The sequence below is a fragment of the Corvus kubaryi genome, unplaced genomic scaffold (assembly GCF_017639235.1).
Source record: "Corvus kubaryi isolate FWS band 111438036 unplaced genomic scaffold, C.kubaryi_AGA036_p1.0 65476, whole genome shotgun sequence".
Classification (NCBI taxonomy): domain Eukaryota; kingdom Metazoa; phylum Chordata; class Aves; order Passeriformes; family Corvidae; genus Corvus; species Corvus kubaryi.
In genome coordinates, this window is record NW_024582034.1 from 35,368 (window position 1) to 47,718 (window position 12,351).

Below are 12,351 nucleotides of genomic sequence, written 5' to 3' on the forward strand. Positions count from 1 at the left end.
AAAGCACAGGTTGGCAAAGAAATTAAAATATTCCCACCAAAGTTATTCAAAAAAAGAAATCAGAAACAAAAGGCTTTTCTTTTAAAAGAAGAAGACAAAATGCCAGCTTTTAAATCCCCCTGCCTCATAATTGAGCCCAGGGTTATGCCACAATTCAGGTAAATTATGTTTATATAACTGGCATTTGGCTGAACACATAATTCCCATTTAACAGCTGAAAAGAAGCATTTTGGGCCTTCAAAGAAATCTGACAGGTAATTCCCACTGTAGTTCTGCAGGGTAGCTGAGAAGTAATTATCCTTCTCACTAGTAAATCAATTAGTAATGAACGTATAGAAAGCTTTTCTCCTCCTCCAAGTAAGCGCTAATCCTCTAAGCACTAATGAGTAGACAGGGCCAGCAACAACGTGCAAACCCATCAGAAATCCACAAGAGCTGCGAGGCATGCAGGCTCCAATCAGCACCTGGGAGTGAGTGCCTCAGGAGAAAACGCCTTGCCTGGAAAGGTCTGCATGGTTCCTGTGTGCACACAGGCTCTGTGCACGTGTGTTACTGTTGGTACCTCCCTCCCCACTCCCTGCCTCAAGCCAAGACCTCTTTTGCAGCTCACAAGAGATCACTGCATCACGTTCAACAAGGCAGCACTTCTGTTGCTGAAGGTGAAACGCAAGCTATCTGGGCTTTTTCTGCTGGATGCAACTGATTCACCTATTGCTTTGTGATTCAGTATTGGCAGCTGTCCTCAGGAGCTCAGCAAAAACATTCTGTGTAACTCTCCAAGCCACGGGAACAATATTCACCCAGAGAGACTGGGAGAAGAGTCTCTACTACAACCCAAGTGCCCTTCTTGCAGTGCATAACCTCAAGAATCTGTAAGAGGAGTGGGTGGACAATAAACCCAAACCTGAATTTGACAAATTTCAGACACTCCGGTCCAGCGACATCTTGTTCAGACACTTCTCAAGTGCTACATGAATGTCTGGAATTGCTTTGATGGTTAACAAAGCAGAGTTCAGACAGACCAGCTGTTTAAGCATGCACAGTAACTGTGCTCATATATTTAGCAGAGGTAGAAAGAATGGAAGAAGCAAGTTGTTCCCACAGCAGCCAGCACTGAAGCTGGTTTCCTATCGGTTTTCCTTACAGCTTGTCTCTCCATTTCATAAGACTTTTCAGAAGAGATGAGAAGGGCACAGATAGGTCAAGAAATCATTGCCTTCAGGCAGAAAACCAAAAAATTTCTTTTAAATTTCTAATCTCAAATGAGTAAAGAGCAGGTAAAGATAGGTCTACATAGGCCTATGATGAAATGTAGGTGGTTTTAATTTAAAAAGGGGAAAAAAAAGAAGACTGCTAATCTGTAAAGCTCAGTAGCCTGAGAAATTGCTAGAAGATAATAATATATCCTCGTACTCTGATTTGTGAGGGAGTCTTTACACCAGTGACGTAGGATTTGTAACTGAGCATATTGACGGTGCTTTTGGGTGGGCAGAGTTGCTTTGGAAACAGAATAAAGAAGAATTAACTCCTCAGTGCCCCCCATATTGGATATAGGAGGGGTGTGACAGCCAGGAAAACTCACTACAAAACATCCTAATCTGTTTTGCTCAGGAAACAAAAAAAGTGGAAAAAAAAAAAGAAAAGTCAAGGTAGTTGTCACAATAGTTCAGCTTCTGCACCAAGAAAAATATAAGCTGAACTCTGACCATTGCATTCTTCCTCTTCCCTGTACATCCAAACACACATACTAACCAGAGCTGTATCTGCCTCATGGTTGCACACACTGAAATAAACATCAGTCCCAAAACATCTGTAGACTGAGCAGTGATGGAAAACACAACAGTAATAATAAGAACAGTACAAGTAGCAAGTTACTATCTTTTGATGGAGACAGGGTATGGACAGTTTGGAAGTGATGAAGCCAAATATGTTGCACTGGGCCTCTACACTGTCCAAACACAACTTCACTGTCAGCAATTAGCTTTGTGCTGCAGCCTTCCCACACTGATTTCTGTGGGTAGCTGAAAGCATCTTTGTCCCACTGCCTCCCCGGAATCAACACAGGCAATAATTTTAAACCAAAACGGCACTGAGGAGTAGCTCCTGGGCTGTGCTGTGTGAGCCAGCTGCAGCCCTAATTGCATCATGTGGGAAGAGTGAGCAGGGGGTTGGAAAGCTGTGACCTCATCTTCTCTCCTACACAACCAAATCAAATTGTAGGTCTTCCACCCACTCTCACAGGCATATTCTGCTTTCAGCCCCCTTACATGATGCAACCAAAGAAAATGTCATTTACATCTTTACCTCCAAATGTGGGGAAAAAGAGTCAAAGGCAGAAATAAATGCCTTTTACTCAGTATTTCTAATAATAAGGAGACGCAAGGCAGGGAGATGTGTAATAGCCAAAGCCAGTGTAAGCAAGAAACCCAGAAATATTTGTTGAGTTCTTTATAAAGTTGTAACAGTCAGAAGCAAATAAAACCAACCTTTATTTCTCTAGCACATTCAGCAGGGAACTAAGTGCTTCATCGCCATAAAACAGGATCAGTTCTACGGGATTCCATGGAATTCCACCAGTGCAACTCAGACACCAATTCAAGCTCTTGTGAATTACCAAGAGATTTCACTTTAGGATCATAATTCCTCTCAGAATGCAGTAATTTTGTTTCTATGGCTACCAGTTTGATGGCTCTCCCTTACCTTCTTCTTGTTGGTGGGACTGACATATAGGTAGCTTAGCACAGTCTTCAGGCCCACTTTGTCATTTAGCTTTTCATAGGTAGTGCCATAGTCTGTTGACCTGGAGAAAAGAGGAGACAAAAAGAGTTTATGTGGTTATTAGAGCTCAGGGGAAGGGAATGACTGTGAACAGATGCTCAAAGTTACAGCCTGGAGCATTATTATGCTTAAAACACAAGCTTTTGTGTTTCATTCAGGATGGCCAGCAGAAAAGAGAAGGAAACTTCAGTTCTTTGGGGCAGGGTCTGTCGCTGCATTCATTGATCCTATGCATCTGGGGAGCTGTGGTGCACCCATGAAGGTGGACTTTGGGGACACTGCCCTCATGTGCCAGTGTGGGATTGCAAACGAAATCTACACATAAGAGGACTCTGATATCAGCAGCAGCCTTAGCCTTTCTCTTTCCAGAAAAATCCAACATAAGAATCCAAATTAAACCCATTAACAACAGTTTTATTTAGGTAGGCTGATTTTTGACTTGAAGATGGGGATCCAAATGTGGCTCAAAATTGTAACAGCTGAACTCATGTCTAGATAAAAATGTGCCTAAACTGGCATCTTGAGTCCTCAGTCACCCCCATCCTACTTTGTGCCAGGCATTTAATTTTTCTGAGTTACAGAGACAGATTCAGGCCCCTACACCAGCAAATCCCACCCAGAGGAGCAGATGATCTGGGGGTGGTATTACCTATTCGTGACTGGGGAAAAGGGCTGCTTCGTCACAGAGGGTTTTCTGTAGTGTCCTCCTCCTCATTTGTGGGCATGTTTGATATCTCACCTTGCCCTGCTTGTTTCTCTACTGTTTTCATACTTTGTTTTCCTAACAAACAAGATTTTTCCTACCAGAACAACCCAACAGCTACATTGTACAGGATCCCACACCTGAAGAGTGCTCAGCACCAGAGAGGGATGTCAGACCCTGCCTGACAAGCCCCCCTACCCCATGCAAACAGTGGGGAGAGCCTGGCTCCCAACCCTGCACAGTTTCTGTCATAGGGACAGAGCAAACACAACCCGCTGTAGATGGACAAGGCCCTCACAAAAAGCCTATCTGGACATACCTACAATGTTATTAGGATGAGAATCCATGGTCCCAGCCCTCCTCTCTAATCATGCTTTTTACTGGACAGATGATCAGAGAACATGCAGCAATTCAGTGCCTTTACCAGTAACTAGCTCTAGTAATTTGGTTTCCTAAGTTCAACAAGCCTCTAGCATTTGCAGCTTTATGGTTCTGCCCGAGACCAATCCTCTTCTCCTTGCCTGTCTGACAGAGAAATGGCCCAAAGCCACTTCTGGCATCACAATGAACAGTACAACTCATGTGGCTACAGAAACTGAGCAATGCCAGAGCCTGCACCCAGCTCTGCTGCTCTCCTTGCTGCTAGAGGAGTCCAGAGTGACACCAAAAGGGCTAAGCCACAAAACCAGCCAGCTGGTTTCAGGCTTCCAAGTAGTAGGAATCATGAAGTCAAAAGCTTGCTTTGTCATTGATGTGGCTCCAACACACTTCCTTCAGTGCCTCCTTCAGGACAATTTCTAAATACTTTGTAAAGTCATTCTTTCCTTAAACGGCTTGAGCCAACCTTTCTCCTTTGAACAGTTGGCAGTCAGGGTGCTTCAAGTCTTAAACAACTTCCATGTGCTTTGCATAACTCTTTAATACAAAACCAGAGCTAATACTAGCTCCATTTGCACTTACCACTCTTCCGTACTAATACATAGTAGTATCACCCGCTGGGCTTCACACAGATACCCCAAAGAATATGACAATAATGTACTGCATTTTCATAGAATTTTCCCAGCCAAAGTATCTGAAGCTCTTGTCTCACTAGGTACCAATACCAAACAAAGAAACAAACAAACAAACAAAAAGTAGCGGCCTTCCCTCTCCAACCAATCTTGGAACTGAAGCAGCTTTATTAATGAAACTGAATAATCTAGGACAATTACTTCCAGTACATGAGGCCTCCTATAAATGCAAATTCAACAGGTCAGGAATCCTCAAGTAACACTAAGCTCTAAGCAGAGGATAACAGAGAGAGGGCAAGCAGAGCTGCTTCCCTGATCTTACCCTTCCAGCAGCACTGCAGCTACGAACAAGCCACTTTGTGACTACACACGTACCAGCCACCAGGCAGTGAAAGAGATCACTGGTTTCAATCAGCATTAAAAGAGAATACAAATAACAGTTTAATATTCTGACAGAGCTACTTTGGGTTTGTTCTCTGAGCAATTTTAAGATCTCCCAAAATGCTTTGCACTTCTAAAGATGCAGGCTGGATGCCCTAATGACTCTTTCTCATTAAACCATTATCATTCATTGCATTTGCCCTTTCAAAGGATAGCTAGAAAGGAAGAAGGATCATTATTTCGTTAGCTTCTCTGAGGCTTTCTTTATTATCATGACAGTCACCACTGGCTTCACAGAAATGTCTCAAAGGATACCACAATAATATATTGTATTTGCATAGCACTTTTTCTAGCCAAAAATCCAAAGCTCTTGTCTCATGCTAGTCCATTCAAACTAACAAAGTCCCAAAAGCCATACTGGGAAATACTATCTCTATTCTAGAGATGAAGAACCTGAAAGCTTGCAGAGCTAATGGTTCATTTTTTCAAAAGCAGGCATCTACAATCAGCCATTTCAGCTTCTGCAATCATCTAGTGTAAGGCTCAACTCCACCACCAAATTGCCTAATTTGAAAACAAGCATTTTAAAAAAAAAAAAAAAAAAAAGCTGACTGCTAATTTTAGCTACCCAAGCCTGAACATTTAAAGATATGTGATCCACACGTGGAACAGAAAAGTCTTGAGTCAACTTTTAACCTTAACTTGAACCCCTCTCCTTTACTAATTACTTCTAATTCCAAATTAGCTAGCCCATATCTCATACAGTTGTTTGACACTACAAGCAGACTGGATACCATATTATCTCCCATTCCTCTGGTTACAATATGATCCCCTTCAAAGCACATTACTAAAGTAGTGGAGGGGAAGAAATGTTGTAGTTACATCAAAATGACAAAAGACTCGGTGATATAAAAGGCGGTTGCCATGAGTAACACCCCAAATGCCTGCCTTAACTTTGTTTGGGCTTTTAATGGCAAACTGATCCTGCCCACCTGATTCTTCCCTGGGTTGCTCCATTGAAGCCATCCCTGGAATCTCATCACCTTGGAAGGTTGTTACTGCCTTCAGTGTCAAGCTGATATTTGCATATGGCTTCTAACCACACACACGTGCATACATAAAAGTGTTTTTAGCAATGCTTTCTTAAAACGCACCTCAATGCACTCCTGAGAGCACAGAAACTCTTACAATGCAGGACTAGGAATGCTACAGTGATTCTTCCCCTGCACTCAGCACTGATGAGGCCACACCTCCAGTGCTGTGTCCAGTTCTGGGCCCCTCACTACAAGAAAGTCACTGAGGTGCTGCAGTGTGTCCAGAGAAGAGCAACAGAGCTGGGGAAGGGTCTAGAGCAGAAGTCCTGTGAGGACTGGCTGAGGGAGCTGGGGTTATTCAGCCTGGAGAAAAAGAGGTCAGGGGTAACCTCATCACTCTCTACAACTCCCTGAAAGGAGGGTGTAGTGAGCTGGAGGTCAACCTCTTCTCCCAGGTAACAAATGACAGGACAAGAGGACATGGCCTCTAGCTGTGTCATGGGAGGTTCAGGCTGGATATCTGGAGGAATTTCTTCACAAAAAGACTGACTATACATTGGAACAGACTGCCATGCTGGAGTCACCATCCCTGAAGGTGCTCAAAAAGAGATTGGACGTGGTGGCACTCAGTGTCATGGTGTAGTTGATGTGGTGGTGTTGGGTCATAGGCTGGACTCGATGATGTCAGAGGTCTCTTCCAACCTAATTAATTCTGTGATGTGGAATGGACTCTGGTCATATTTAACAATCCTGTAAAAACTCAGTCCATGCGTTTTGTCCCACATGTCTGGAATAATATGGGTTTGGCCCTGTTTCTGATGATGACCTTGAGGGTCTAGGCTGCATCAGACTTTTGCTCCTCACCAAATTCTGCATATTGCATTTGTAAAAGCAAGGTTTATAATGTAGTGCTTTAGTGGGATACTACAACTTTTCCCATAATTATATTCTGTTTTAAACAGTTGGGAAAAAAACCCCCATCTTCTTGACTCCATTGCCCTCCCATGACAGGCTGTGATGTGTTTAACCCATTGCTGCAGTGTCCCCCAGTCTGGCAGAGCAAGGTGCATGGGATACACCCAGGCAGAGAAGCTTCTCTATACAAAACCTGGTCATAACTCAGTGCACCACAAGCTTACAAAATCCATCTTGTTCCTCTGAATCTGAGCCTGAGCTTCTCTGTGAATCCAACAAACTGGCCTGAGCCAGCAGACTTCTTATCGTGTAAGACTTGCTCAGTCACAGAGATATGAAGTAGAGGTAGAAAGAATGCCCTGTGAATAGCTTTTAGAGGAGTTCTCCTCTGTGACACTTTCCATCTCAGGGCTCTGTCAGACAGAGAAAGGCAGGTTGGTTTGTTTGAAGTCTCAGCTATTCAGCTATGGAGATAGGCTATAAAACGTGTCAGTCTCTCAGAGAAAAAGAGCTGCAAATGCTGGCACTGAATAACTGGGATGAAAAAGTCAACCTCCTCCACCAACCCTCCTGTCAGGGGGTTTCTCCTCTGTGCCTGTGACTCTCCCTCTGTGCGGAGAAGAAGCCATCATGCTTTTGATTTTAGATTTTCAGCCATTTTCTAAGCTTTTTCTAAAGCTGTTGCATTCATCTCCAGACCAGAGTCCCACTACACATACCTGCAGCCCCACACTGAGAACTGTGTGGAGGCACAGCTCTGCTTAAATGAGCAGAAGAATATCCCAACTCTCTGTGCACTTCAGAGAGCAACAGGAAGATGCCAGATTAATATTTGCTTCACTTCTCATGGGCCTGCAAACTGTCTGCCTGCAGCATGCTTGTCTCTCCATACCCCCCAAACAACTTCTTGCTCTTACTCATTGGCCAATTTTCTCCCAGTTTGGCAGGAAAACAAAAACCCAAGAGGAACAAAGTTTCTACAAGTTTCATGAAAATCAAGAACCAGCAAAAGGAAAGCAATTATGAGGGCTCTGAGAAAAGCTGCAGCATAAAACTAAATCCCATGAAACATGAGAGGAGGCACATCTCTCTGAACATCCAGCTGCAGGAAAACATTCAAACACAGCTCACATATTAATACACTACAAAGAACTCAACTGCACAACACAGGAACTCAGGCAGCCAGTCTTCCATCACTTGTGGAATGTTTCCTCCTTTCCCTTCCACTTCCTCCCCCTCAAATTAACCTCCCTGAGATAAAGGCCTTTCTGAAGATATGACACATTGAGAAAAGATCCCTCCTGAGTCAGAGTCCAGTGAGGCAGTGCCCAGAAAGATCCACTACTACCACTGCAAGGCTGTCTGGTTGACCTGGTCACACACACACAGACACTTTTGCTGACAAAATAAAATAAAATTCAAAACAAAACAAAACCAACAGAAAAACCCGATACAACAACATGAAAAACACAAAAAAAAAAACCAACAAAACCTGCAAATGAAAAAAGTCCAAACTAAACAAAAAACAACAGACCAAAAAAAAAAAAAAATATTTAAGTAGACCATGGCAAAGGACCTGCTAACCCCACAGCCAGGACACCACTGGTACTGTTATCTGATAGCATCAAAAATGGCATCAATGGAGGTAACAAACACAATCTAATTCTTAGTCCTTCCCTGTCTGGAGCTGACATAAGTCTGGATGTGGACATTTTACAACAGAAGTATCCACAGAAGCCCTGTGGAGCTAAACCTGTTTACTAACCAAGGAAGTTCCAGAATGTGTAGTCTGTGAGTCTGCCACTTAAGAGACCAAAACATTTGCTGAGAGCTTGTTTTTGCCCAACCATGAGTTTAGTGACTGCAATAAATATAAAGCCAGAATATTTTACAATAGCAAGCAGAAAGAACTGCCTCTCTTTGCCTCCATCCCACTAAAGGAAACTAAGGGCCACAATCAAAGTCTGGGGAAGTGAACAGAAACCAAGCAAGCATGTGGTGCTGCTTTCTGGTGTAATGTCCCAGCCTACAGCAATATCACAGACTTCCTAAATTGAAGATGATGCCCTTGCATGCAAGAGCCATCAGTGGGCTTTTTGTTCCATAAATCTGTCTAATCTCACAGGGAAACTTTTGGCAACTTTGCTGTCACATGGTAGTAAACACCACAGCTCTGTGCTGTATGAAGAGAGACTCCCTTTTGTTTTAACTGCTACCACTTAACAAGTACAAAACCATGGAGCCCCATGCTGCCATTTGTGATTTCACTGATTGTCATATTCTCCATAGATCTTTTTTTTCCAGTCTCAAGACTGGAAAAAAAAGCCACTCCTTGTACAAGCTATTCATGACTCTGATCATTCTATGACTGGTTTTACTAGTCCAGTTACATCTTTTGTCATGGATGTCTCAGGGACCAATCTTTAACAGGAAGATCTTCCTGCAAAAAACCCCCAACCAAGTATATCAGCATAGACTCAGAGCATTTAACACAGTCTAAATAAAACCACTTTCTGCCCTCATACACAAGGCTTTACATTCTCAATACTTCTGGAACTATAACCCATCAGTTCTAGTGGACTTTCAGTTCCATTAAGTTTCAGAAGGGTCTAAAACCAGAGATCCCACTGGGGAAAAAGGAGTTCAAGCAGATCATAGTTTTGGTAATTTCTCTTGAAAAAAATTTTTTTTTCCTTTTAGTTTGCATGTCATGTAAACAGCAGAATAACCACCTCAATTACTATTATGATCCCAGCACCCTTCCTTCACCCCCTTTCTTTTTTGATTAATGGTGATTCCCATCACCAAACACCAGAAAGACTTGAAGATCACCTTTGTTGATAATCCATCTACAATGTAGAGTGGAGACAGGCAAGGAAAAATGAGCTGCCATGATGCCCTAGTCATTGTGATTCACAGTTCAAAATGAAGGTGAGAAGAGATAACTAGGAACACTGGCTTCCTTTTTTTTTTTTTTTTTTTTTTTTCCAGATTCTTCTCTTTTTTTTTTTTTTTGCAGGAAAGGTGTCCTCTCTTGTTTATTCAATACAAGCCTTTGGGAGGACACTGGGTGTCTCAGAGGTTGAACAAAAGGATACAGAATATTCCACCTCTGGATTTATGGCTAATAAAACACAGGAGTTACGAATATCAGTCACATTTTTTAGTGGCTGACTGTTCATCAGCATTTCATTTGCTCACCATCACAGGGCTCGGGGACTGCTCACAGCAGTCATTTCCTGCCAGAGCTGACTACTCAGATGGGCATGAACAGTCTACAGAGATGCAGTTTTTGTGTATTAACCCTACAGGGATGGTGGGGACTAACTTGAAAGCCACGTTTGCATGGTGCTTGTACTTCTCCTGTAGGAACACAGTGGTGCTTTGGATATCCCCAGCAATCACTGGCTGCCCAGAACATGCCACAGGGTGCCTAAACAGCATTCACCATCAGAAAACAGGGTGTCCTTCCCCAATCCCTGCTCTTTTCTGCACCCTTACCTCCAGATACACCATTTCTGTGGAAAGGTAGAAGCAGTTTCAGATCTAAAGTACTCTGTAGAACCACCCAAACAAGGTGGTGTTTTCAGACAAGAAGAGGGAGGGCAAGGGAATTGCAGGAAATGGGGTAGAATGGCAGAAAACGTAAGGTATGCTTCGAAAAGCAGAACTAGGAGTAAGCAGATCAACCAAAAAAAACCACCTTGAGTACCAGAGTGGCATTCCCTGCTCTAGGACTTTTAATGGCACTGCACCTCAGCCACTGTGGGACACAAATCTGGCTAAAGGCAGCTCTGAAGCTGTCTCAACATCTTGCTTCTACCCAAGGATGGCAAACTCTACTCTGAAGCAAAACTGATGGATCCTAACACCTGATGGCAGGCAAGAGCCTGTACTATGAAAGCCCATAGCAAAGAATCCTTTCAGAGAAGCTGGGAACCTGATCAGAGGAAGCAGGCTGCAGGTGTAGTGGTTACTAAGCTTCACTTTACATTCTGCTGCTGAATAGCCCACAATAATCAGGCACAAAAGCAACAAAGATTGGTGCTTCCTTCTGTGAAGTTGAAATTACTCTGCTCCTCCATTTTTAAGATTCCATCTTCTCTCTACCATGCCCATTTATTTCATCTTAAATTTAGCCACCTACAAACCAGATAGCTCTAGTTTGCAAGCCCATCCGTATTTTTTTTCTACCTATATACAAAGACTGTAAAACTCAGAGGATGATTTATTCTCCCTAAAATAGATGAGGATATATTGCTCTGCTAAGGTGTCTTCCACCCTTCAGTGTAAAAAAGAGACCAAAGCAACCAACACACAACTAGCAGAAAACAAGGTGTAGCTCACCATAAATGGGTTAGAAAATTGCATGCACTGAGCTGGCAGTAAAAATTAAGGGGAAGGACCTCAGCCATCCTTGCTGAGATCAAAAGATCTACATTTTAAATGTTATTATTCTGGATATGTATGAGAATTACTTCTAGAAGCAGGTGCCAAATGGTATCAGGACTCCACTGTGACTTACACAATTTATCGCATTACAAAGTGAAGCGAGCAGAGATAAGCAGAGAAATATGATATGGATTTCCCAAGAGTTGCTGGCAGCATAAAGAATATAAACAGAGACCTGATAAAATGTGAAATGGCTTCTTCTCAAAAGCTGGGATAAGCCCTTCCCTTCATTGCACGCTTGTCCCATCACACCACTGATGAAATGGCAATCCTTGTTGAGGCCAGGCAAAGCTGATGCCTGCTGGTGGAAAAGGTACCTCACAGAACCTCATCACGTGAGATTAGGACACCACATCCCTGCAGACACAGCCCAAGACAGAGTTCAGCTTCCTTGAAATGGGGGCAACCTGGAGCTTAGAGAGTCTGACCTTCCAAGGGCTTCTACTTTTCCTGCTCTGGTCATTTCACTACTGTAAAGTCTATGTAAGAGCATTACTCTTTTACAGCTCTGAAGAACTACACTTCATCATTACTCATTTTCCATTTGTACTGTCTAAAAGATCTGACATATTTATCGTGTTCTTGATTCTGATGTATTCTAATTTTCCAAAGAGGTGTTTTATGCATCCCTGATAAGGCAGCATATTGATTTGATTCCAAGCACTTGACTGACTCAGCGAAGATGGCCTTATCAACACATATTCAAGAAATTTGGTCTAGAGGACACTTTAATAGCCTCAAAGATAAAAAACATCTTTGATGACAAAGGCTCATTAATTAATCAGATATTAATTAGATAATTAATTAGAAACAAGGCCCTTCCCAGGCCCTTTTCTACTTTTATTACTATAGATAAAAATGCTTCTCTAACGATTCTCTGAAGTAGCTAATCATTTTAATTTGCATTATTTTATAGCAAAAGGAAGTGCTTTGAATGTAGGATTTTGTGAAGCAGCTCCAGAAGTTCCATTTAACATCTATGCTATTCCATGCATATTTAAACTGGAACTTCTCTTAAATGTGTCTTGAACAAAATGTCAAGGAGAGACTGTGGAACTGCTTCCTTGCTCAATTCTGT

At 42.6% G+C, this 12,351-nt stretch overlaps 1 protein-coding gene across 1 annotated transcript in view; it reads right to left on the minus strand.

Annotated features, from left to right (window-relative positions):
• Positions 1-12,351, minus strand: part of LOC121673523 (VPS10 domain-containing receptor SorCS1-like) — a 148,953-nt gene that overhangs the window by 16,250 nt on the left and 120,352 nt on the right. Inside the window, exon 3 of the mRNA XM_042046882.1 lies at positions 2,701-2,800. Coding sequence (XP_041902816.1) covers positions 2,701-2,800 — 100 coding nt within the window. The remainder of the gene's footprint in view (positions 1-2,700; positions 2,801-12,351) is intronic.